Source organism: Aythya marila (assembly GCF_965140915.1).
Source record: "Aythya marila genome assembly, chromosome: Z".
Classification (NCBI taxonomy): domain Eukaryota; kingdom Metazoa; phylum Chordata; class Aves; order Anseriformes; family Anatidae; genus Aythya; species Aythya marila.
The window spans coordinates 44,907,668-44,929,923 of record NC_139080.1 but is presented as its reverse complement, the minus strand read 5'-3'; the positions used below and the strand labels follow the sequence as shown (position 1 = coordinate 44,929,923).

General features: G+C 40.9%; 1 protein-coding gene across 1 annotated transcript; it reads left to right on the top strand.

Moving 5' to 3' along the window:
* Positions 1-72: 72 nt before the first annotated feature.
* LOC309889984 (fructose-1,6-bisphosphatase isozyme 2) lies at positions 73-21,723 on the top strand. Its single transcript, XM_082783301.1, has 7 exons — positions 73-308; positions 3,175-3,337; positions 4,259-4,351; positions 10,124-10,264; positions 11,450-11,587; positions 18,501-18,620; positions 21,048-21,723. Exons 1-7 carry the CDS (start codon positions 136-138, stop codon positions 21,240-21,242), a joined length of 1,023 nt encoding a protein of 340 aa, XP_082639427.1. The 5' UTR covers positions 73-135; the 3' UTR covers positions 21,243-21,723.
* The last annotated feature ends 533 nt before the right edge of the window (positions 21,724-22,256 follow it).

Sequence of the window (22,256 nt, the reverse complement as noted above, 5' to 3'; positions counted from 1 at the left end):
AAGCATTTTAATAAACTCTGGCTGGCAGTGCAGCCAGTAGCTTCCCCTCAAAATAAAACAGCTGCCCCGCATCTCAACACAGCAAGAAAGCACCCAACCCAGCCGAGAGGATAGGGACACTGGTACCCAGAAAAAATGTCCGACAAAACCCCCTTCGAAACAGATATGCTGACCCTCACGCGGTTTGTCATGGAAAAGGGACGGCGAGTCAAAGGAGCCACCGGGGAGCTGACACAGCTGCTCAACTCCATGCTGACTGCCATAAAGGCCATTTCCTCCGCAGTCAGAAAGGCGGGCCTTGCCCACATGTGAGTCCTGCTGAGATGTATGGGGAGGACGAGGAGGTGGAGAGGCTCCTGCTTGCATTGCAAGGCTGGGAAGAGGGTAGGGATGTTTAACTGCATTGCAAGAGGCTGCAGGCAGGCGGAGGTCAGGGCATGGGTTGCCAGGAGCGGGAAGTGGAGATCTCTCAGGAGCACTCCAGTATTGAACACTAGGTAGAAGCTTAGGCGAGCTGCTGTTCTGCAATATTTTACTGCTAAAACATGAGTCAGGACTTCAGGGTGCCATTCACCTCATTATACCTCATAAAGGTTGATACTGATGTATTTTTAAATCTACTGTGAATCTGAAGGAAAATGCACCATGATATTTTCTGCTAACTGCCAACCACAGTGCTGAGTGGTGCAAACAGATCTTGGCTTGCCTTGGGAAGCTGATGTTCTGCCTGACTGCAGTGTAAGTCATGCTCTGAAGCAACAACCCTGCAAGAAATGGCATATGCCATCATGCATAGGTACATTTACCCCTCCCTCCTCAACGAGTGTCAGTGTTACAGATGGGGAGACATAAAAGGTCTTATATGAAAAGCAAAATAATTTGTCATGTAGTGGTTTGGAAAGTAAAAATTTACCTTAGCTAATCCTGGAATGACTTGAGCTGTTCTTCACTCAGCCAGATTAAAAAAAAAAAAAAAAATCACTATCAGCCTTTTAATGGTGATCTTTTAAGGGTAATCTATCAGAAGCAGCTCAGGGAGCTGGAAATTCCTAATAAAATTATGCATTTAAATATACAGTTGTTATTTATGTATTAAAGTATGTCTGTGCACATTCCTGTGCATGTACATATGCATGCATTTGTAGAAGAAAATAATAATAATTATTTTATTTTTTCATCCTGTGGAAACACTGAAATGCTTTAACACCCTGTTTTGTTGTTGTTGTTTGTTTGTTTGCTTTTTGTTGTTGTTGTTTGTTTTGTTTTTGTGTTTTTTTTTTTTTTTGTTTGTTTGTTTTTTTTTTTCGTGTGTGTGCTTCTGCTGCCTATTTGGTGAAACCCTCAATGATCTTTTCCAATCACAAATTCAATGTCTCAGTACTACCATACTCACTTTACAGGTGTGGACTGTAATTTGTAGAGAGTCGTACCCAAAGTTAGCAACAGCCTCATGTTCCTATGCCCTAACTGTTAAGTTGTACTTTGTAGTTATGAGGTAAAGCTGAGCTGTTTTTTCTTCCTGTTTTAGAGGAAATGTTACAGGTACTTATTTTTTATCTTTCAATATACAACTTCTGATTTATTTCATAAGTGGGGAGAACTACTGCTTAATAGACTGGAGGTGGAATAGCCACCTTGCCTACAAGACACTACTACTGCCTCAGTGCTACATGAATCTTCCCTTCAGAAGGAATACACCCATTATCTTAAGGAGTAAACATCTTTTTCTACCATATATATATATATAAAATATAATATAATATAATGTGTAATATATATATATATATAAGATATATATAGTGTATATATATGTATAAGATATATAATATTATATATGTGTGTATGATATATAATATTATATATATATATATATATAAGATAATGACCAAGAAATATCTAAAATATCCAAACACACAAATAAGTAACCTGTACTGTTCAAACTGCTGCTGAAACCATGAAATTTTGGAGATTCCTGTGGCAAGCTTTCAACCATGGTGACTGGCTTGCATCCGTCTGCACTTATGCCTTCTTCCCATGAGCAAGAGCTGGGACCTTATCATTAAACAGAAAAATGCAGCTAGAGATTTTTCTGGCTTCTCCAAATAGGAGAATGCGAAGTAACTTCTTTGATGGTTTATAGTGCAGTGTGAATTTTTAACAAATTTGCCATTCAAAGGTGAAGAATGGCTTAACAAAATAAAAAATAAATTTGGGTTGGAAACCTGCCTGGAAACACGCTAACTGGAGATTGGATGTTTAACGTGCCCTAAAAATCACATTCTTTTCCAGCATCTTAAACCTGGCACTTGAAAATGCAAATACCTGAAAAACTCAATACTTCTGAAAAGCTCAGGCAGATCTTAGCTTTGAATAAGAGAAAAGACATGTCCCCAAAAGTCAGGCCTGCTGCTGATGAACACAACAGAGATTATTTAGTTGTCCCCCTTTCTGTCCTTTCTGTTTTTCCATATATGCCGTATATATGCCCTGACCACACATGTCAGGTCAAAATAGTTCCTCCTCAACTGGAAATTTCAGATATATGTATTACTATGTACTACATAATTAATGTGCTACCAAAATCAAAATATAGAATAGAAGCATCACTGTAACCCAGCTGAGGATCACCAAATAAATTAATCTGAATAAAATCCAGAGGAGCAGTTTAGCATATGGAAATATCAGGGGTTGTCTTCAAAGCTTCTGATTTTGGGGTGGCTGGGGGCTGAGGGGATTCTCATGGTGCTCTGAGCAGCTGTACGAGCTGTTCCAGCGGCAGATGACACAGAAAGTGTGTGTCCCTTCTCCTTCCCCAAAGCCACTTCTGGGTGCCTCCTGGGGCTGCTGGCAAAGCCTGGCACCTGCCAGATGGGCTGCAGGCTCTGCTCCTGGGAGGAGTCTTGGAGAGCATCCAAACAGGAGGAAAAGGACCCTAATGGAGCCCCAGAAAGATGCCACTGCTCCTTCCCTTGCTCCTGAATGTTTTTCTTTTCCAGCAGCAGCAAACACCTCCTAATGCATCCCAATGTTTTAATCCAAGTTTAAAGGTGTGGGGGAAGATGAAAGGAAGGAATACCTAGCTTGTGTTTTTCTAAAAGGTCCCCTCCCTATCCCAGGTTTCTTGATTATTATTATTTTTTAATTAGCATATATTTTTTAATTTATTTTCCCCAGGTTTGGCATAGCTGGCACCGTGAACGTGACGGGTGACGAGGTGAAGAAGCTGGACGTGCTGTCCAACGACCTGGTGATCAACATGCTGCAGTCCTCCTACAGCACCTGCGTCCTGGTCACAGAGGAGAACAAGGAGGCGCTCATCACCCCCAAGGACAAGCGGGTCGGTGCAGCTCCTGCCTCCGGGGGTGTCGGCGCAGGCAGCAGCAGGGGGCACTCGCGTTTCAGGCATGAAAACGCGGGTCCCCAAATCGTCCCCGAGCTAATCCGGGGGAGCTCGGAAAATTTGCGCCATTACTGAATTGTTTTGATTAATAACTGAGGCGGATGGCCTGTTTTCAACAGCTAAAGGAGATGCGGAGGGCAAAAATTAGTATTAAAAGTTTGGCGAAGGGGGGGGAAATAATTATTTCGGAGCTTGTTAGCACACCCCAGCTCCAAGATGTAAGTGTACTATTACACTCCCTGGCCACTGGGGTGAGGGGTTCGGATTACATTAATATGTAGGCAAGATAAAATGAGCTGAGAGGCTGGCAGAACTGGGTTTTGCATTACACAGCTGGAGGAAACACCTGACTGCTTCATCAGGGTTCCCCAGGAGGGGATCCTGTTGCAGTGACACTGCTCGCACCGATGTAACCTCCCCTTTCCCCATGATGTTTTTCTTCTGCCCTCAAACTCACAGTATCAGTAAGTCCTGGTTCTGAGTGTGACAAAACAAAACACATGTACTTGAGCAAGATGCTGGCCTCCAGAACGGTTGAACCTTTTGCTTTTAGATGTCTTACACCACTTGGATGCAGAGGACTTCTCCTTTCTGCCATCAGCGTTAGTGCTGTCAGCAGAAACGTGCCCTCTCCTGTTTCTCTGGTGGGGAAACATGTTGTACTGCAGGGCCAGGGGAAACATGCTGCACTGCAGGGCCAGCTGGGTCAGCAGTGCAGCCTCCTCCGGCGAGCTGCACCACGTGCACTCGAGGGGCTACACACAGCCACAAAAACACAGGGCTCACCAGGTGAAAGGAAACAGTACCAGGAGACAACATATCATTTAACGCTTCCACTTCTTGCCACTTCTGTTTCAGGGTAAATACGTGGTATGCTTCGACCCCCTTGATGGCTCATCCAATATAGACTGCTTGGCACCAATAGGAACCATATTTGCTATCTACAAAAAGGTAAGAGGACAAACAAAGCACACTTGGCAAAGTTTGCTTGGTGAAAGCAAAATGGCTTGGGTGTATTGGCTTGCTTAGTTTCTTTTGTAGGTCCTCCAAGTGTCTTTGGGCTCAGCAGAGCCTTAGAAAGAGTAGAAGAGGTAACACTTGAGATTCACCTGTGCTAAAAGCTTCCCAAAGTCCCAGGGAGTGTGCACTTGGCCCTTGCTAGGTGGCATCACTTCCTTACCCCAGACACACAAGCATTTAGATAAAACCACCATCAGGCAGCTGGTCAGCTACTTCAGTGCAGTTTTCCTTGCTGCAGGAGAGCCGGGGTGTGTCATGGTATCACTGCTGGGCTTCCCAGAAGCTGACCAGACCCTATCATGACTAGAGTTGTGGTGACCTCCTGGTATGAGTTTCCATGCGTGTTGCAGACAGGAGTTTAAACACACGCTAACGATGGAGGCCACCTGAGGCTGGAGGAAGCAGTCACCTACAACCACCAGGGTCAACAGGTTTCCCCCCATGGTGTTGCACAGAGCAGCAACTGTGCAGCAAATTAACAAACGTTAATAGCTAGAGTCATGCCAAGTCTTGTGACTTGATTGCTAATCTCCCAGCAGTTGGTGTTTTTCTTAATGTCTGAGCTCACAGTCAGATGACTATGGGAGACCCTCAGCCATCATTATTTTGAAGCAACATTTGCTGTTCTCATGACTGCAATGAAATACTTGCAGACTCAGATACTACACTTCAAATGCATGAAGATATGCTTTTAAAGTCCTCTCTCATCTTTTAACTCATGGTTTTCCAGCCAGTTCTTTTCTTTGCATTTCTCATAGATGAAACACTCATCATCGAGCATATGCATTTTGGTAAACCAAACAGCCACAGCTCAGTCTGAACGAGGTCACAGCACAAGCAAAGTGCTGGCATATGGCAGTCCACAGTGTCTGTGGTTAGTGACACCTGGATTCAGCCCGGGCCAAACAGCGCTGTCTGAAACAACACCTGTGTGTGGTGTGAGGGACTGCTGCTGGTGTATCTAACATCCTGATTTTCTCAGGGAAAAGAGCTTAGCTGTATAGAGGCAACCCATGCCATATGCCTTTCTGGTAAGCAAAGGGACCCCCAGCTGTTCCATTTATCCCTGTAAAGACAGCCAAAAATACTACAGCACCTCCCTACTTTTAAGATGGGCAATAGCTGTGTTGTCTGCTATTATTAGAGACAGTAGGCACAGTGTCACAAACATTTGCTTTCTGTTTAGAAGTGTGTTTAGGTTACACTGCATAAGGTTACACTAATATAAAAGCAAATGCTCAGTGTGATTCATACAGCATAACAGGTTGAAGTACAGCACAGATTTCTCTATCATCTTTAGCTCGCCTGTTAAGACATGTAGCGGATATGGACAGCCCAGCCTTCCCTAGGATTCTGCTTCAGAATAGAAATATTTCCCAAAGAACTCAAGTCCTTTCAAAGCACTCAAGTTTTCAGTTCAGTTTCTGATCTCTCTGTAGCTGTTGATGTTCTATTATGTATTCATATATTTGCTGTAAATACTCTTTAAGTCCCCATTTTTCATGTGGGTGGGTATACTTCAGCACTTCAGAAAGAGAAAATTATGGTCCTTGGTACAAATTCTTCATATCCAAATAAAAACACTGCTGCTAGGATGAAGTGCAGTTCTTCAATTACAAGAATAACTTATCAATTTCCCCTGGAATGTTAGAAACAATGTGGCATTCACAGACTTTCACTGGGATAATTCTTGACATAAAAATGTTAATTCTAATGTAGATGGTAATTAATGTGCCTTTCTTCCACATAAGACAATTTCTTAGCAACATTGTTAACTCCAAACAATATTAACTTAAAACCCTTCAAAATAACTAAATAATGATAAGGGCTTTATTAATCATTGCTCCAGGATAGTGTCAAGGGAAAACAAGTGAGATGTTTATCCCAATGAATGAGAATCATTTAAGAACTATGCACTTAGTCACATGGTCTAAAATTTTGGGTAGACCTGGGTGGTGCCAGGAGTTGGACTCAATGATCCTCATGGGTCCCTTCCAACTCGGAATATTCTATGATTCTATGATTCTAAGAAAGAAAATGTAAGTTTATTTCAAACCATACACAATACATGAACCTTGTTTTGGAAAAGCTAGAACAATTCAAATTCCAATGGATGATCCTTGGCATCTGTCTGATATTTGGAACCTTCCAGTTCCCAGTTGACTGTCTGACTGATTTTCCCACTATGTCAGCACCTTAACTCCATTTCCAAAGGCATGCACTGCAGAACTGAAACATTAGCTTGAGGATAATCAACACTTTTCCACCAAGGCCAGACTTGGACAATACATTTCAAACCTGAAAATGATTGTCTATTGTTGCTCCTGATCCAGGGCCACCATTACAGCCCCAGGTAATATCACCTCCTGCCAAAAAAAAAAAAAAAAAAAAAAAAACCACTAAATTTGTTTTTTAGAAAAAGCACCAGTAAAAAAATCTGAGTTAGGTTTATTTCATTTCATTTTCAACCTGGCTTTTATTTTCTGAAGCATGTGTGTTACTGTTAAAAAGACCAGGAAAGTTAGAAAAATGTGTCTGAGGGACTGAATCAGCAGAAGCCAGGGTAAGGGATAGGACCTAGACAGTCACTGCCACTGAGGTGCTCTTAGTTGGTGTCAGTATGTGGGGATAATAAGAATTTTTCTCTGGATTCCTCTTTATTTTTCATGCCACTGAGCTGACTCAACAACTGTCAATTTGCTGCCAACATACATGCAATGAAACTCTGCTGCTTTGCTGAATTCTGTTTTAAATTTGTAACATTACCCAGTGCGTCAGATGGATTTTCTTCCCCTCCTCCTCCATTGTCATGAGGACAATACCCAGCTCACACATACACATGCACACACATACACTTCATGTTGTCCCCCATGGAGAAGGTATAAAGATTCAGAGCAAAAGTAATGGATATTCATGAAACACATGGTATGAATGGAGACCTGGAAACCAAGACTTTCTAGAGCTGCTCAAAGGGCTGATGTGGGCAAATCATGTCATGTGGCAAATCTTACATGCAAAAAAATTCAGGTTCAGGTACCACCTGAGGGTTCCCCTATAGCCAGACTCTGTGGAGCATCTTTCATCTACTTGGCGAGAACAAAGGGCTAAAGTGGCTGTCTCAGAGCTGTCAGAACTCTTCTGTAGTCCCCCTGTTTGGAAGACAATGCCTACTTCAGTCATTTGCATAAAGACTTCTAAAGAAATTTCACTACTTCCATCTCATAGTCAAAATATAATAGAAAGAAAATCCATCTGTGCACCAGAAAGAAGTGAAAATATTCAGCAGCTAACAGAGCCAGCTTAAATCCCTGGTTTGTCCCACAGTACATGGCACTTGGCAAAACTCCCGCAGTGTTAACAATGAAATACCAGCTGATCAGTAGCTTTTTCACATTCCAACAAGCTCTGCAAAACATTTGTTAGAGACTGAACTTTTTTCCTTCCTTTTGGAAACATAGTTGTGAATGAAGATTGGAAAAGTAGTGAATTCTGCCCACCTATCCATCATCCAAAGGTTTTTTTGTTTGTTTTTGTTTTGTTTTGTTTTATTTTTCAGAGTGGTCAACAAATGTATGGTTGCTGAGCCATATAAACCTAGAAAATGCATTTTTAGGCCTGAAAAGTGCACCCTAGAAAAATGTATTTTAAATCAACGTCATATGTAACCTGCAGCTACATGTACTGTATACAGAATATATTTGGTAAAACACATTTCTTTTGTATTTATACAAAATTAAATTGTTTTGATGAGGAAAACATACAAAAAGTTAGAAAAAAAAAACATAGTAAGTTTGCAATTCGTTGTGTAAATATATACTTATTTCTGTATTTCATGTTACAATTAGTTTACTATAGACAACCATTGCTTTTGGTGGTGACATCTACGTGCCATGAGGACATAGTTTTGAAATAGAAGATGCTATGGAACATACAATAGTTTTTTCTTTAAAAAATTGTTTAGCGGAGGTTTAGTAACTCTTCAACTAGCAAATTATCAATGTTTATCATAGCTTCAATGTACACAAACAGGAATTTTAATGACTCTTCCTTCATTGTATGCTCATAATCTTTCTGAATAAACACTTGGAGATACAATGATTAATTTTAAGGGACTGCATACTGGGTACATTTGTACATGTCATTTTTCAGCTTCCATGAAGAGGAAGCTTTTTTTTTTTTTTTTTTTTTTTTCACAGAAGAATTTGACAAAATAGTATTTAACAAATGTTGTGAGCAAAATATTGCTAAAAGCTCTGTGAACTAAAGTTGCAAATGCTTTCAGCCAAAATCTTTCAGCTGAAAATGAGAACATTTTGCTGTGAAATTACTGTCCTCCTATGTCTTGAAAGAAGAACTTATAATATCTCACGTGTCTGCTTTCTTCTAGATGTTAGCATCCTATGATGAACAGGATCCCTATCTTGTCCCTTCCACCTTGCTGGATCCTTTTAGGCACTCTGAAGGCTTCTTGCCAGAGCAGGGAATTTTTCTGGTGGGATGGGGGTGAGAGTGGGGGTGTTTTCCTTTGGAAATATCTCTGGAAGGCATTCTTGATCATTTAAAGAATTTACTCAATAGTCATGAAATATTTTATTTCCTACACACAACAGTCTCCACTGACTTTTATTTATTTATTAATTTTTGGAACAGATATTCTGGGCTAGACCTGCTATTTCTATTTAGCTGTTACTCAATCTCATTAAACCCATGCAACTACTGAGGATCTGGATGAATTTGAAATGATAAGGTGCTAAACCAGGGCCCCAGGAAAGTGTCTGAGGGGGGTTCTCACTTTAATTGCCAGAGAACCAACTTCAAAACATCCACAGAATCTCCACCACAAATGGCAAACTTTTTAAGAAGCATTAATATTCCCTCCCCATTTTATAGTCCCAAGAAGTGCAGGTTGGAGCCAGCTTTCCCAAGTACTCTCATTAATCTCTCATAAATTATGGCTGAAACACACCCCCAGAGCTGTCTGGAAATATTTGTACCAGGTCTGCTTGGGCTATTCTTGTTCAGTGATAATTCCGTTGCTGAAAGGAAATGCAATACCAGATCAGATGCCTGAAGTAAAATACCATGTGCAAGTTCTGTGCAAAGCTGTATGTGCATACCTACACATGCACGTGCATTACATATGCAAAGGCTTTTACTATATGCATATGGACACTTATATCACTTCAGTTACCCATCTCTTCATCAGCACAGACCAATGCACAGTTCTGGTTCTACCGCGTCATGCCCCCTGCCCTCTTATTCTGCTTTACTGGAAGCAATTTGTTTGCAAGCTGTGCAGTGTTAATTATCGCATTCCCCTCGCAGTTATTCCCTCAGAGTGGTATCAGTGTGATAGTTTATGTTTGAATTTACAGAAAATCAGTAGCGCTGTTCTGTCTCAGATTTCTGATGATCTTGACTTAATACAGTAGGCTGCAATGCTACGGTATCAGTTTTGTGGCAGGCATCATACTGATCACATGAGATGTATGAAATGACAAACTTCCCATGTCCTGTCCCAGCATGCACATTTGCTTGCACCAAATTTGCCCTGAACTAATGAGAGCAGTCTCTACTTTGATAGTTTCAAAGGCCTGGGTAAGACACCAAAGGGAGATCTGCCCCCAAGTTATTATTCAAGTGTTGTTTTTACTGTTTCTCATAAGTATTTAACCCTCAGTCCAATGTTAATTTTTTCCATAGGAAACAGATGATGAGCCCTCTGAAAAAGATGCTTTGCAGCCTGGACGCAATATTGTTGCTGCAGGCTATGCCTTGTATGGCAGCGCTACACTGGTCGCCCTCTCCACAGGGCAAGGAGTGGACTGCTTCATGCTTGATCCGGTATGGTTGTAGTGTTGAAAACATTGCCACTGTCTTGTAGAGCTTTCCATGCTTGGGTCTACTCGTTTTTGTTACTTCTTGTCTCTGCAGTCTTGGCAATCTATGCCATTGTTTTTTCACTCTCATCTTGTAGCATCCCACAGCTATCTTACTTGCACTTAATCATGTATGTTGGTTGCACTGCCTCTGTCGCTTTTTTTTCCCCTTTTTTTTTTTTTTTCCAGTGCGTGAGAACTTAAGTTAAACAGTGTTTGAGACCTTATTCATTCAAGTCAGGCTGCTGGTTTGCACAGAGAAACACTTAAAAAAAATACTACAAAGACACTACAGTGTCTTTGCTTCCACTTGAAGGATTCCTGCCATTTTCTTGGTTTTGCTTCTCATCTGCAAAAGAACCCCAACATGTTCTGTGTTTACCCTGGGGCAAGAATCATTCCTGAGTTCGATTTAGTTTTGTGGTGAAGTCCTCTAAGCGGCATACCCAACAATTTGCAAAAGCAGAACTGTTCCCACACAACCAGACTTTTGCTGCTCATCAAAGCTCAGCCCAGGAGCCTGCCAAGTGTTACTGGAGGAATGTGAGAAGGAGGCTGATCGTTTGAGAAACCAGCATGAAATTTAGCCAATAATATAAGTTGCTTTTAATAAAAGGGTGCATTATTGCCCAAGCACCTTTTAATCTTTTTAAACAAGCTTTCTCCAGGCAGGAAGAACTGTGATCCGAACTGATCTGGTCAGAGACAGAAGGGGGAAGGTGGATGTCACACTGCAACTGCTGACAGCAGTGCATACAAGGATATGATGGTATTCACTTTAAGATGTTTAGTCAAGACAGTCAAGAAGAGTTTAAAAAAATAAAAAGTAATTTCTTCATTTATAACCTCACGATTTGTGGACACAAAGATCCACAATCTGCTTTCAGCGTTGACTGGTGTTCATTAGAGACGCTAACTATTGAAGGCAAACTGCTTTTTGTTTATGCTACCAATGTAACAAGTTTTCATGAATTTAACACAGATTCTGTGCTTTCTGCTGTTTGAATACTGTGAAGTTATACACAAGACTGGTGCTGAAAAGACCAAGCTGTGCTAGCATTTCTGCCATCTCTGGTGTTACAACTGTTATGGGAAGTCAACAAAGCATTCTGGTGCCTGCTAATAACTGTTCTTCTCTGTTCTTCTGCAGGGTCTCGGTGAATTTATTTTGGTGGATAGAGATGTTAAAATCAAGAAGAAAGGGAAGGTTTACAGTCTCAATGAAGGTTATGCAAAGTATTTTGATCCTGCAATGACAGAATACTTGCAAAAGAAGAAATTTCCTGAGGTAAGAGAATATTAGCACTGTATCCAGTGTTCACTGGTAAGCACTACCTTCTACAGTGCCCAGGCTAATGGGAAGGGTTTTGAAGGCATCTCTGAATCCAGTTCTGTGTAACATTTTGGTGCTGTGGGTATGCCTCTCATGCGCTGGATTCCAGTGCGTGATATCTTTTATAACTTAGACTTTGCTAAATAAATTCATAGCTTTGTTCACCACTGTGTGGAGGAAATAAATACTCTGAAACCATGCAAGCAGAATGTGGGTATATAGAAAGAGGTATACCCATGTTTTCTAGCATATCTGAATATGAAGCTCAGTCATTTGTGCAGCTGGGCATTTGGGGCTAGATTCCACTTACTGCCCCATAGGTGCTTCCAGGGATCTGGGTGGCACCTCCATCATATTCCTGTACATGCTCACAGCTGAGAAATATGGCATAACTCTTGCACAGTCTATTTGCATCATATGGACCATGAAACCACCCATAGGATGAAAAAAATAAAAGGGTGTGAGGCACAATTTCACCACCTTCTATTGTTAAGAGGATTATACTGTTTCCTCCAGAGAGACAGAGCTGGGAACATCCTGTGTCTGATGACTTTTCTTGTGAGAATAAGCAGCTTGGTACGGCCTGCAGTCAGGGCTAGGAGGACACAGCACAAGCTCTCAGTGTGGAAATATAGACGCTCCCTGGAAAGCGTAGTTATGTGACCAGTAAGTCATAACAAAATATGGAGAAGTGTAACTGCTCAGGACTGAACTTGGCCTGGAAGATGGTTTTCATGCTTTCCTGCTAGAAAAGCCCATGAGATTATTTTTTAAAGGTATTACCTGTCAAAAATACTTGCACAGCACTTATGCAAAAAACAATGTATCCAGTAGAAAACTTCAGAGTGCTGTAGAATGGAAATGTAATGAGTAAGATTTCAAGCCATCGTTCTGTGAGAAGCTCCTCCTGGTCTGAAAATCAGAATTCACCACATCGCTGTAGTGGCAATGCCGATCTCTTTCCAAAGCCTCTTTCTCATATTACTCAGATTGCTGCTACAGACAGAATCACTTCACGGCATCCTGTATGTGCTCATTGAGATTATCTTGAAATTTCATTGTGTAGTTTCAGACCAGCTATGAGAGAAGTGGAAGCCCACTACATGGCTTTCATACTTCCTGAAAGCTGGCCCATCTGGGAAAGAGAAGATCTGTGCTTCTCATTCTGCTCACATTATGCTGAGCTATGTATTTGGTGTAATGCACTGACAACAGGTCTCTTTGTGTTTTTTCAAACCACTCAAGTGTTTTAAAAATAAAGAAAGCAAAACCTTCAGCAAATAATCAACCTCAGGCAGAGATGATAAGGCTAAAGAGATTTCAAACACTCCATGGAAAGACCAGGCAGAGATGTTTCACCACAGGCTCTGTGAGGACAGCTCTATCATGTGATTCACCAAATCATTAGGTTAGGCATACAGAAAAGAAAAGAAAAAGGAAAAAAAAAAAAAAAAAAGATTGCAAACACTATTTAATTTCAAATCTGTGCTGCATTTGGGGAAAAGCTATTGGAAGTGTTGTTGCACTACTGCTTCCAGTCAGGATAAGATATTTTTATTACCTTAAAGCAAGTAGCACAGTATTGCATAGACTGTTTGGGACAGGGGAAGACTTCACAAGGGTACCAAGCCAAGCAGTGCTTTGCTGCTCCAAGTCATAGTGGTGTCTGTGTGAGAAGAGCCAATGCACTGATGTTATGGCCACAGAAAATCTGCCCATCTGAAAGCTTGCGAGGTGGGGGTTGGCCTGTTCTCCCACGTGCCTGGTGACAGGACGAGGGGGAATGGGCTTAAGTTGAGCCAGGGGAGTTTTAGGTTAGATGTTAGGAAGAACTTCTTCACTGAAAGGGTTGTGAGGCACTGGAACAGGCTGCCCAGGGAAGTGGTGGAGTCACCATCCCTGGAAGTCTTCAAAAGACGTTTAGATGTAGAGCTTAGGGAAATGGTTTAGTGGGGACTGTTAGCATTAGGTCAGAGGTTGGACTCGATGACCTTGAGGTCTCTTCCAACCTAGAAATTCTGTGATTCTGTGATTCTGTGAGCTTCAGCTCAGGAAATAGCATAAATAGGTTCCTTGATTTAAAAAGGACATTATATTCACACTGAGGGAGTACAAGAGAGAGGTGTTGCACTCTCCCATAGCATAAAACCTGCTTCCTAGCATCATCTGTAGGACATATTTATCAACCTTTCAGCTCCTGCTGCAGCCCAGCTACAGCTCCGGTGGTGGTGCTCCCACCTTCCTGCAGCTCCTAGCACAGCACTGCACAGCTGAGGTCCGTGTCTCCTGATCTGGAGCATGCAATAGGGCAGTGGGGAGTACCTGCTGGGTGTCCACCACGTGGACAGCTGTGACCTGAGGGAGGACTGACCCCATCTCCTGCCCTGTGGGGCATGGAAGGCCCCTTCTCAACCAGGAGAACCACTCTTAGCCCCCTATGTCCTTCTGGCCACTGTAAGCCAAGCAACAAGGCACCAAATTCAGCTTCTTGTCACTTTATCATATTCTTTTTTTCCTTTGATCCAAACTCTGTTTCCCCCTTCCTGAGGTTCTTGGTTAACATGCCGTTCAGATGACTCTCTTAACATTGCCAAACAGAATTGAAAAGTTAAACATTAAACAGGAAGACCAAGTGAAGCATTGCTCACAGCATATCCCATGATCTGTATCACTGTCACTGATGACCAAACATAAAAAATCAGCCTTTTAGGTGGAGAGGAGAGATTTTCCCTTACTATCTAACAGCAGTGTCCCAGACTAGATAGTTTGGACCACAGAGCCATGTTGACTCTCAAAGTTTCTTGTGGACCACTGCTAAAAAAGCATCAGATCTGAATTAAAAGCACTGAAAAAGTGCTACAGTTCTGCGGACCAGCTGTAAGCCCCTTACCATTGTCATGCAGATCTTGGTGGGAAATATTTTTCTAGTCAAAGCTCTTCTGGAATTACGGTCCAGCATAAAGGTAATTTTTTTTTAAGCATCCCAAAATCTCTTATTGCTTCAACAGATGAAGAGCAAGCTGCTATTTGTAAGGCTTCCTGTAAAACAACATTTACTCCAGCCTGAACTATATAATGGCACTATTGTGCCAGATTTTTTTTCTGCACAAATTTTAGTCTAAACATTTCCTTCAGTAATCCTCTTAAGTCCCTAGCATCCAGCTGGCTCTGGTTCACTGACAGAACTCTGAAACATGCTGTGGCCATCTCTATTCTTTGGTATTCCATTTCATTTTTATCTTAGAATCACAGAATCACAAAATGGCTTGGGTTGGAAAGGACCTTAAAAATTATCCAGTTCCAACCCCTGCCATGGGCAGGGACACCTCCCACCAGACCAGGCTGCCCAAAGCCCCATCCAGCCTGGCCTTGAGCACCTCCAGGGATGGAGCATCCACAGCTTCTCTGGGCAACCTGTGCCAGTGCTCGTCCCCTATCTGAGTAAAGAATTTCTTCCTTACATCTAATCTAAACCTCTAATCTTTTAGTTTAAAGCCATTACTCCTTGTCCTATCACTCCACACCCTGACAAGGAGTCCCTCCCCAGCTTTCCTGTAGGCATCCTTTAGGTACTGGAAGGCTGCTGTAAGGTCTCCCCAGAGCCTTCTCTTCTCCAGGCTGAACAGCCCTAACTCACTCAGTCTGTTTTCATAGGAGAACAGCTCCAGACCCTCCTACAGCTGTGTGAGAAGCTGAGTCCTATTGCAGCTTGTTGGCCGAGAGCCATGCAATGGAGACTTCTCTTAGCAACGCCATCAAAAACTTGCCATCAAGAGCAGGAAGCTTTCTTCTGCCAGTCAGCCCAGCTGTGCCCAAGTGACATTAAAAAGCTAAGAAAAGCATTGTGCTTTTGTCACCATAACTGTACATAGAGGGAGGGATGCAGACTTGCTGCCATAGTCTGTAGAAAAGACTTCTTTCCCCTCACTCTCCCAGTCATCATAGTTATGCAAGAAAAACATGGTCCCAATCTGCTGAGGAAGAACATAGCTTTCAGAAATTAGTATAATAAGTAAGGGAGAAAATGACTTCCATCACACTGTGAAGAGACAAAATCACAGGACCTGTCTGTTATGGGTCGCTTTTGTTTCCCTGGGTTAAGTAAAGCAATGCAAAGGGTGAAACCAAGAGCAAGCACAAGCTTCTTCAAACACCATGGATGCAGGTGAAGGGAACATCGAGGTTCTCCAACTCTTTCATTAACATCAAAACACTACAAAATGCTCACTGGGCAAGCACACTCTTTGGCACTCTTCAGAACTTGAGTTGAATTTCCCTAGCTCTGCACTTTTGTTTGAGATGAAAGCCTGGGCAATATACCAATAAGCATGCAACACCTATTAACTTTCTCATCTGTAAGAAAAATGTATGACTGACCAAACTGGAGAAACAAGAACATTTCTAGTAACTAAAAGGATTATTTATTCCTCCTAAGCAGGTAGCTGGATACTAAGGGAAGTGAAAATTCTATTTCAGTCAGTGGTTGAAGTGATAAATCTACAGGAATGGAGAAATTTCTCTTCTTTCTCAGCACAGTCTCAGTAACACAGTTGCAATGTTTCTAGCAGATTGAATTTATGTCAGGGTAAGAAGCAATTAAAATTCCCAGTGGCCTCTCATTATCTTCAGTTTACACCACCCAAACACACACAAATTGTGCAAATCATCTGCTTGTGAACAGGAAATCCAGCACATCCCATGTCTGATGGTTTGTACACAGGTGGCTCAGCTGTGCGGCTCATGCTCAGTAAGTAGTATACTGTGCTGCAGGCTCCTTGTCTGATAATGTCACAAAAGCAGTGCTTAGCACTTTGTTTCATGGCCTGCTTGTGACCGATATCCTATGACTTTTCCTAATGTTTAAAGAACTTTTCTTAGAGCTCCCTTCTGAAACTGGAAAAAGAACTATTTATTTGTCTGTATTTTTAAAGATAGTTTTAGACTATAATAATAGCTTTGCCTGAAAATTATCCTTTCCAAAACTGCAGAAGTACTTTCGGTCTCTCTTTAACAGCTCTAAAGGTGCTTTTTTTTTGACCTCAGATTTTTACAGCTGCGAAGTCACAAATGCAAACAGCTGTCAGGTTGATAAGCTGTCATTGGAAGTCTAAATAATTATTTAAGCAAAAACCATGGAAATTTAGGGAGTGAGTACTTGACAGTGTTATTCAGTTGTGTCTGGAAGTAATAAGACCAAGAGCTAGGTTTAAACTAAACAAAAGATAAGAGTTCCGGTCTGTGTATTATCCATCAAGTCTTTTATACTTTGTGTTGTCTTTCTGTGAATTTTCAATAGTTCTCCTCATCTGTACAGGCAAGAATTATAGAAAATAGCAGAAATACAAGGAATATCACACTGTCTGGAACAATTCTCTAGTCCAGTTTTACTACCAGCTGTAACAAAAATCTAAGTCTCGTATGTAGTTGCTTAGGACTCCAGTTCCTAGTGTTTTATTGCATTATGCTGTGTAACTTGATGAGAATCTGTTCCCATTTTAAATGAGAGTAAATATCAAAAATTCACAGCTGCATAATACAGTTAGATAAAGTGATTTCAAAATAGAAAAATGCTTTTCTTTATCTGTGGTTTTCCCTCCCACTTGTGGTTTTCCCTCCCACTTGTTTTCGTTTTATTTTTGTTTTTTCTTTTTTTTTTTTTCTCCCAGCTAACCTCATGATTTTGCTGGTAAGGGTGGCTGACTTGTGACATGTTCTTGGTGCTGGCATTGTTACACAAGTTCTCTCTTTATATGTTTCTCTATAACTAGTACTTGCAAGCCTTGTAGAAAGCACTGAGATATTCTGAGATATTTTATTAGATAATGGATTCAGACAGACAAAAAAAAAAAAAAACTTGCAAAAACATGCAGAGGTCTTTTCAAACTTTTAGCATTGCAATACACAAATATGTATGCACATTAAATTTGCATGAAGCCTCAGTCTTTGTCAATTTCTAGGGGAAACCAAAATTCCACTCCTGCTTTATTGAAGACAGAGTGAGAGATATCAGAAAACCACCACACATCTTGGCATATTAGCTCTCAGAAAACTTTCCTTCAGTTTACATCTGTATTGTATATCTCCCCTTCTTAAAAGTATGGTGATGCATCACTTTTCTCATGGTGGAGCTAATTTGGTGTATATTACTTCTATTTGTGCAAGTCACCTGTTTTTTTGTTTGTTTGTTCATTTGTTTTTGTTTTTGTCTATCTTCTATCTTACCATATTTATGACCAGCAAACCTGAAACTGGTTGCCTAATAAACTTCCCTAATTGCTCTCACCAAAATGACCTCTCCTTTAGCAATATGAATTTCTAATCTGAGAGCAACCACATGATTAAATTCCCACTATCTCCCAAACTAAACCCCAGAATGAATGCTACAACCAGCTTCAAAACTTTAAAAAAAAAGCCAGAGGGAAAAATTTGAGTATCCTCTGGGAACTGCCTGGATGTGTAGTGAAAAGTGATATCCTTCCTTTTACCTCAGCTTAGGGACTTGCGGAGAATCAGGAATCAAATGGGTACTTTGTTCTGATAACAGCAAGAGGATCTCACTCACTTTTTCACCACTTGCTTTTTCACAGGTGAGCAGTTGATACAATATTGTTGTGCACTCAAATTACAGGCAAAGTGCTTTCCACATTGTGAGTGTTTGTTTCTCTTTAAAGCCCTTATATTAGAAACTCATGATGATCACCAAGTCTTCCAAAAGTCTAAGCTTCAGGCTGGTTTTTGCATTTACAGTGTCCATATGCAACAAATGATTTAAGTAGCTTAGATACCTGGCTTGTAACAAAATGACATTTTCCTGTGCTAACAATTGTCTAGCCTGGTAGATGTAATGCTCCATTTGTATGTCTTTCAGGATGGCAGTTCCCCATATGGTGCCAGGTATGTGGGCTCCATGGTTGCTGATGTTCACCGTACATTGATGTATGGTGGAATCTTCATGTATCCTGCTAATCAGAAGAGTCCTAAAGGAAAGGTAAATCATTTGACTTCTCTGGTAAACTTAGTCAGCTTAATACCTCTGATTTTCCTGTAAAGAAAATAGTAGCAGGTATACAGAAATAATTTAGATATATAAAGAGATAATGATTTTCCCATCTCCAGAGAGTATTGTTAATGGATATGATGGTCAACAATCCAATTTAATCAAGAAAATTAGGCACTTGCCAACTGAAGCAAGAAATGTTCCCGTATGTTTTTATGTTAAAAAATTCCCCAATATTTTTCACTAAACCCAAGGGCTTTTTCTGAAGAAAATCATTGCTGTATCATAGAAGCCCACTGAGATACCTATGCACAGCTAGCAGATAAAACACTGGTCTAAGAGAGACCTTCACCCTTTCTACTAGCAGCTAGAGTCCAGAAGGGATATGCTTAACTACAGTCAGGGTTTTGTTCAGTGCTAGACATCTGAGTTTGCCTGTCTACTGTTTCCAAAGTGTACTAAGCTTACTATCACCAGCCCTGAAAACACAGGTTTCTACTAACTGACCAAAAAACTCTGTCCGTGGAAGGTGAGTTTTATGCATGCTGAGACCAACATTTTGGGAAAATATGATTTCCCATTTGGTCACCTGTACAAAACATGCCATGGCTCAATGCAGTTCAGTGGAATGCAGTGACTCCCCAGTGCAATGTTGTGACTCCATGAACATGCTGAGCCATGGGCCATCATCAACCTCAGCTTTTCTCCTGTGGCATCCGATGCCCTTACTATCGAATTTCTCAACAAAAATGTTTTAAAAGCAGTCTGAGTATACTTGTGGACTACAGCTAACCTGCAGGTCATGCTTAAGAAATGAGTAGCTCAATGTGTAATACATTAGTCATAGTGTTCTGACTCCAAGACCTTCCTCCTTTCTGGCCAACACCGTGGTTGAAACCTTCTGTGCAATTGTTTTTATATGCTTGGTTGGATATGTGCAGGAGTTTACTTTCTTAAAACTACTTGTCCCATCTCTCACACTGGAGTCAGAACACGCTGATGTCTACGTCTTTTTAAGGATGGAGGACGACTGGTTCCGTCCTGGTGAACATGTATTTATCAGAAGAATAGCAGGTCCAAGAGATGTGGAAAATGAGGAGTAAAACAACTCTTCAGAATACACACCAAGAATGTCTTAATGTCTGTCCAGGCAAATTTGATTTCAATATTTGATACAGCAATTGAACTATTACCTGAAGAAAAACTGCTTTTCTTCTGTCATGCAGTCACAGTGAAGAAAGAAAAAACTCAACACATGGTTCCACAGTGGTGCCACTGCTGTCTTCTGGCTCTTTCAAAAGTTGGCCATACACTATAGAGAACAATGAGGGTTAATGGTACCACTTTGCCTGTCAGGTAGAGTCCCTGCAGCAGAAAGAGCATTTTGGTGGGCTTTAAAGATAAGAATGATGTTAATATGTGCTATTTATGTTTGTGGTATATCATGGATTGTTTACAAGCACAGTGATAAGGGAACTATGGGTAGCAAAGTCCTCTGTCCAATCCTTTACTTTGTCTTCCTGTATAATTGCATTCTGTTGTGCTTCCAGAAAACATTCTGTCTTTTGCACACATGAAAAGCCTTTTAAGCATAATATGAAGTAACAAGATATATAATACACAAGTATGTCTTAGAATGCCAGCGAAATATTCAGCTAAATCTACAGAGGCAATGTCCATTAAAAAATAACTAGCTGTCATCTATATTATTTTAACCACATAATATTTTGGCATGTATCCTAAATAAGTTTGCATTCAACTGTGACACAGGCACAACAGAGGAAACACCTTTAAAGCCATGAACAGAAATCAGGGGTCAACAGACTCCATAATAAAAGTGAAAACTTTATTTTAATAATTACTGCAGTTACTTTCAAAACCAGAGTCGCATGAGTTCAAGCCACTAATATCTGTTCACATTTATGAAGATCTGAAATCAAAACCTGATATTTGAAACTGGGAGCATCAAGTTTCAAACTCCAAAATATCCTGACCAAACACAACGTGATTACCCCAAGCTTTGAGATAACAAATAAAGCCTATACCTAGGAAGACGTTTTGGCTTTTCTTTCCTGGTATGGTTGTCTTGCTTAGCTGGCTTTCATGCTTTGCTAATGTCTGTGGGCCCAACAGCTTCTTTTGACAAAATACAGCTTCACTGATGATACACATCAGTATGTCAGCTTGGAAACTATGGCACTGATGCTTGAGAACAGGGTCAGTACATTTGTCCTCAAAACAGAAAGTGAGAAGGGAGGTGAAAGGAGGAAAGAAGAAGGGACTGATGAGAGATACATTGCTACTTAAGTCAGTTTCGTACTTAGGTCCAAAATTTGCCCAAATCACAGGCTACATTCTGGTAAGACCTCTGATGTAACTATCCTGAAGTACAGTTTCTTGTTCCCTCTTTCTTTCTAGCTCCGACTTCTCTACGAGTGCAACCCTATGGCTTTCATCATCGAGCAGGCAGGTGGGATGGCGACTACTGGGACTGAGGCAGTGCTGGATGTGAAACCTGAGGGTATTCACCAGAGGGTTCCTCTCATTCTCGGTTCTCCGGACGATGTTAAAGAGTACCTCGCTTGTGTACAGAAACACCAGAAGAGCAGCTAAAGGCTTTTCTACTTCAGACCTTGCTCATCTGTCTTCAGTGCACAGTAAAAACAGTACCTTTCAGGATGGTGGAGTCTAGCATTTTAACACTCACCTCTTGGTGAAAATCCCACTTAATGAGGGCAAGAGAAATAGTGAGAATGGCTGATGGAAAAAATGAAAGTTTCATTTCTCCTTGCAGACAAATGGAAAAATCCTCTAACTTTATGTGATGCAAATGTAGAAACAGAGGCCTAATTAGTAAACAGAAGCTACTTACTTTATACAGTACTAACAGAAAGAAGGGAATGGTATCAGTATCCTTATCTGATCTGACATTACATTTTGGCATTGTTTGAGACAGGATTTTCATATAAACCTTTGCAATGCCACTATCTGGATTTTCTTTTCTTCAGAGGTTTTGTTGCAGGTGCTCTTTATCTTGTCAACCCTGAGAAGACCAAAAGTCTTGTGCTGTGTAATTAATAAAGATGAAAAACCAGTTATATTGCAAGAGAATTTCAGTCTTCCTGTGAACAGGAAAATGCCTGACATTATTTACAGACATGGGACTCTCAATGGCACAATTTGTAATAAACAGTTGCTGCAAATGTGACACTCAAATCATACACACTCCCAGTTTATCTGTAATCCGCTGCAACAGAAGATCAGTTATTACCACAAAGCCATTGATACACCTCCATTTTCCTTGACTTTGAAAGGTTATCATTTCAGATTTACATTTGCCCTTTTACACACATTATTTTACTGCTCCTAGAAAACTCGTACGAGTGCCCTGCTACCATGACTCAGATTGACGCTGCCTAAGGAGATATGGAATCAGCAGTGAAACTAGCAAGCATTCCTTGAGCAATAAAATTAAAAGATATTAATTAAAATAAATGTGTAACTATGCTAAGCAATAGGAGAGTGAAAATGGAGGTTTAGGTCACTTAAAGCATAAGGCATACTGATTTCTTTATAACCCTCCTGTCTCCTACTGGTGTCATCACCTGGACATTTGTCTGACTGTCT

Excerpts from the sequence above, each read along its gene's own strand:
- LOC309889984 (XM_082783301.1), top strand. The coding sequence starts at position 136 with ATGTCCGACAAAACCCCCTTCGAAACAGATATGCTGACCCTCACGCGG. Across the intron at positions 4,352-10,123 it reads TATTTGCTATCTACAAAAAG|GAAACAGATGATGAGCCCTC; the intron begins GTAAGAGGACAA and ends TTTTTTCCATAG. Across the intron at positions 11,588-18,500 it reads AAAAGAAGAAATTTCCTGAG|GATGGCAGTTCCCCATATGG; the intron begins GTAAGAGAATAT and ends TATGTCTTTCAG.